The 3,852-nt window shown below is 44.6% G+C and overlaps 2 protein-coding genes across 3 annotated transcripts in view; one reads left to right on the forward strand and one right to left on the reverse strand.

Moving 5' to 3' along the window:
* Positions 1 to 3,852, reverse strand: part of fkbp9 (FKBP prolyl isomerase 9) — a 10,075-nt gene that overhangs the window by 5,762 nt on the left and 461 nt on the right. Inside the window, exons 2-4 of the mRNA XM_017424165.3 lie at positions 3,192 to 3,337; positions 1,009 to 1,198; positions 753 to 898 (exon numbers count right to left, since the gene is read on the reverse strand). Coding sequence (XP_017279654.1) covers positions 753 to 898; positions 1,009 to 1,198; positions 3,192 to 3,337 — 482 coding nt within the window. The remainder of the gene's footprint in view (positions 1 to 752; positions 899 to 1,008; positions 1,199 to 3,191; positions 3,338 to 3,852) is intronic.
* The window catches only part of LOC108240589 (cartilage associated protein), a 10,196-nt gene continuing 9,178 nt past the window's right edge, over positions 2,835 to 3,852 (forward strand). The window contains exon 1 of one of the 2 annotated variants that reach the window (XM_037975705.1): positions 2,835 to 3,048. The gene's annotated coding sequence lies outside the window, so the exon portion shown is untranslated. The remainder of the gene's footprint in view (positions 3,049 to 3,852) is intronic. The other variant, XM_037975706.1, reaches the window with a different exon arrangement.

Genomic DNA, 3,852 nt, shown 5'->3' on the forward strand with positions numbered 1-3,852 from the left:
TGGTAAATTAACTGGTTGTTGTTGGATAATTAATGATCTAAATAACATTCAACCCGAATGTTATTTAGATAAAAGCGAAACACCACTTCAGATGGAGAAAACCTGCTTAAAAATATTACAACAGTTCACTGCAAACCCATATGATGCACTCGATCCACTGCAGATTACATGCAGTCTAACACCAATTAGGTGTTGTGATGAGAAGCTATTTTATTTTTTGTTTTTCAAGAGTAGTCGAGGGAAGAACCAAAAGTTAAACAACGTTTTTTTTAAAACTAAATCAATGACGTCATGATGTCGGTCAGTGTGCGTTCGCGCCTACGGCCGGTGTTCTGACGATCTGTGCTTCCTCGTCAGATTTTCCTATCGTAGCATGGCTAAACAGCGATGTTTAACGGTTGGTCCACCAGTCACTTTGGCTGGTGGACAAAATTTTTAATTTCCACCCCTGGATGAAACTCTCTGAAAATAATCACTGGATGTCCCTCTACAACCCATTAACTCTTGGAGTCAACCTCATTCAAGATGGCTGCCACAGCTAATCAACCTTAGTCAACACAAAAATGGTTATAGCCCAGTCATTTCTACAGATATTGAGCTAAAATTTGGTGTGGTAGTAGCTGAGAGTCCTCCCCAGCACATACTCTGAGTGCTAACAGATTTAGCATTGTATATGTCATTTCTGACACAAATGAAAAGGAGGGTTCAGTCGAACCTGGACGTCAATCATCAGAAAGCAGCAAAACGCTCACCGTCTCCGTTCTCCCCGTAGCCCAGTGACGGCGGCATTGTGACGATGCGTCTCTCTCCAACACACATTCCCAGAAGTCCCTGGTCCATGCCGGCGATCAGCCAGCCGATCCCGACGTAGGTGTCGTAGGTGCGCATGCGGGTGTGACTACAGCAGAGGGGGTGAGGACAAACAGGCATCTCAGGCTCGCCTTGGTGGGACATTTTGGCGCAGACAAGCTGATTCGATTAAAAAAAAAACAACAACAACAAGCAAACCTGGAGTCGAAGAGCGTTCCGTCCAGCAGCGTGCCGTTGTAATGGTAGCGCACGAAATCAGAGACCTCCACCTTCCTGGGGCAGGCGGCGGGTGAATGGTAGGTGTTGATCTGAATACCGTCGTCCGGATTCCAGATGTCCAGGAGCAGAACGTCAAAGTGGAGGATGGAGTCGGGAGGGATGATGTCGCCTGCGGAGCAGATCACAGGCGTTCAGAGCGAAAACTGATCTGCCTGGTTCCTGTTTGTTCAGATCACCTGACATCTGGATCAGAATCAACAACGATCCTTTCCTGGGACTGCTTGGTTTATTTCCCCAAACAAATCGGCTCATGTTTGTATTTGTTTCAGCAGCTATCTTAGTTATTAAGGAGCTCAGGTAACAAAGGATTCAAACTAATAAACAAGTATTCTAATAATTAACTCGTCTGCAGGTCTCTAAAGTGACTCATTCAGTGATTCGCTTTGTTGGATCTATTAAAAACACATCCTGTGAGTTGGAAAAAAACCCAACACAGTTTAAAACATTTATCTCATTCATGTTTTTAAGGAGGCTGAAGTTAGGAAGAAACTTCCTCTTAAGTAGGAAATAAAAATACCTATTAAAATGTCTACGCATGAATTTACATTAGTTTTATTTTTAACAGATGTCATGTCAATTAATTCAAAACGTGGGAGTGAAACAAATCAATTTACCCCAAAGTCAGACCATTAGGTCACCTTTACTGTACTTTTGAAAGCTGCTAAAAGGTTTTTAATCACTTCATCATGAGAGAGTGCCTGTTTCAAGCAGCATGAAGTCGTCAAAGTCTGAGCAAAGTGCAGTATTAGAACATAAAAGCAGAACTTTTAAAGATTTTGGAAAAAAGTTGTTAATACTAATCAAGTTGGAAGAAATAAAGACAATTCAAAACCCGCGTCACCGTCCCCAGAGTGGCTGACCGATAAAGATCACTCAGAGAATGAGAGTTGTACTTTCATCGAAAGAAAAACAAAAAAAGAAACCCGGGCTGACTTTTAAGCAGCTAAAACCTCCTATATTTGCAAACACCGGGGTTCATGAGGTCATGATCGGGAGAGCACCAAACGGTGCTGATATTCACCGAGAAGTTTTCAATCACCAAAAGCGAACACGATGCAAAGTGGCTGAATGGGTAAAAGTGATGTGGGGCGTTTTGATTGTGACGAGGAGCGATATGTTTTAGAAAAAGAAAAGCTCTGCAAAAGGACGGGGTCCAGTCTGCGAAACATGATGAAGGTAGTGTCATGGTTTGGGCCCGCTTTGCTGCATCTGGGCCAGGACACAGTCCTACTATTTAGTGTGCAAAAAAACCCATCCAAATCTCCGACTTCAAGCAGTGCTGGTTAAAAGAATAGGCTAAACATGAACAGGAATGATTGACAGCTACTAGAAACATGAGTTGGAGTTATTGTTACACAAATATTTGGCAACTTATTGGATTACTTTCCTACATAAGCAAGATGACTCTGCTGTCTCGTTTGTTTCAATATGTTCCTTTGATCAGCTTTCAGGAATGAAAATGTGATGGCGTGTTAGGTTGTGCAGATGAAATTAAACATCTGAAGGATTCCCAACCTGTGAGGCACCAGCGTGAGGACAGGAGGAAGCCACTAAGCTTTTACTAACCGGTGAGTTGTTGTCTTTTAGAAAGTCTCTCTCCAGCTCACCTCCTTCTTGTCCTCTTTTATGTTTGGGCTGCTGGTGGAGGATGCAGCCTCGGGGTGTTGCGTGCCCAAACATGCCCCCCTCACCCTCCCCCTCTTTATTTTTCCCCTTTCCCATTCTCGAAACCCTGTCACGCGCAAGCACAGAATGGCACAGCGGTCTTCACGTGTAAACACGAACAGGAGCAGAAGACAGACGCTCTGAGAGCTGGTTCAGACGGGATCGCGTCCAGAAAGGCACCGAAGGCTGGAGAGTTCCTCTGCTCGAGGCCGCGCCGCTAAATCTGACACAAAGGAGCTTCCTTTCATCAGCTTCCTGGTCAGTGAAGCCTCCCTGACGTCTTCCCGAGTGAAGGTTTGGGAGCAGCCTACTTCCTTTCTGCCTTTTTATGAGTTTAGATTCAGAAAAAACAACTCTCAAACTTATCAGAACAGCTGATTGTGGTGGGAGGGACGGAGGGGCCACAGAAAACCCGTCAACATGAGTTTAACACGCACCGTATCCTTTGGCTCCGTAGGCGAGGTGGGGAGGGATCTTGACCAGACTCCTTTCGTTGACACACATCCCCACCAGAGCTTTGTCCATCCCTTCAATTAGCTGCTTCTTGCCAACAAACACGTTGTAGGTGCTCCCACGGTCGTAGCTGGAACAAGGACGAAAAACACATCCGAGTCAGGGTGAGACGTGACGACAAAACAGACATCATTTCATGACTTGAACACAACTGTAGCCAGATCTTATAATCAGACCGCTTAGCTGGAGGGGGCTTGTTTCTTACAGTGATCACCTTTCTTAATTTCTTACCTGCAGAAATGAGTATGAGTTGTTTTTTCTCTCTCCCGTCATCATTCTAGAGAGCTAGGATTAATGTGTAGTTATGCGAATGACATAACAGCCTTAATGAATGAAGTGTCAGTCAGGCATCTCCAGAAACAATAAAATAAAAAAAATGAGGCTCAAATTAAATTTAACCATGTTTCAGTGAATTGTGTGTTTTTAAATGTTAATATCTAATCTCATTTGATGGCAGAGCAGCTTCTGCTCCTCCCTGTATCACATGAAAAACATGCTGGACTCTTTGGATCAACCAGCCCAGCTGCCTGCGTGGCTCCCCGGGGACGCACCGAGACGCGCACTTTTACGCATCGCGCACGCTGC

Source organism: Kryptolebias marmoratus, linkage group LG5, assembly GCF_001649575.2.
Source record: "Kryptolebias marmoratus isolate JLee-2015 linkage group LG5, ASM164957v2, whole genome shotgun sequence".
NCBI classification, from domain to species: domain Eukaryota; kingdom Metazoa; phylum Chordata; class Actinopteri; order Cyprinodontiformes; family Rivulidae; genus Kryptolebias; species Kryptolebias marmoratus.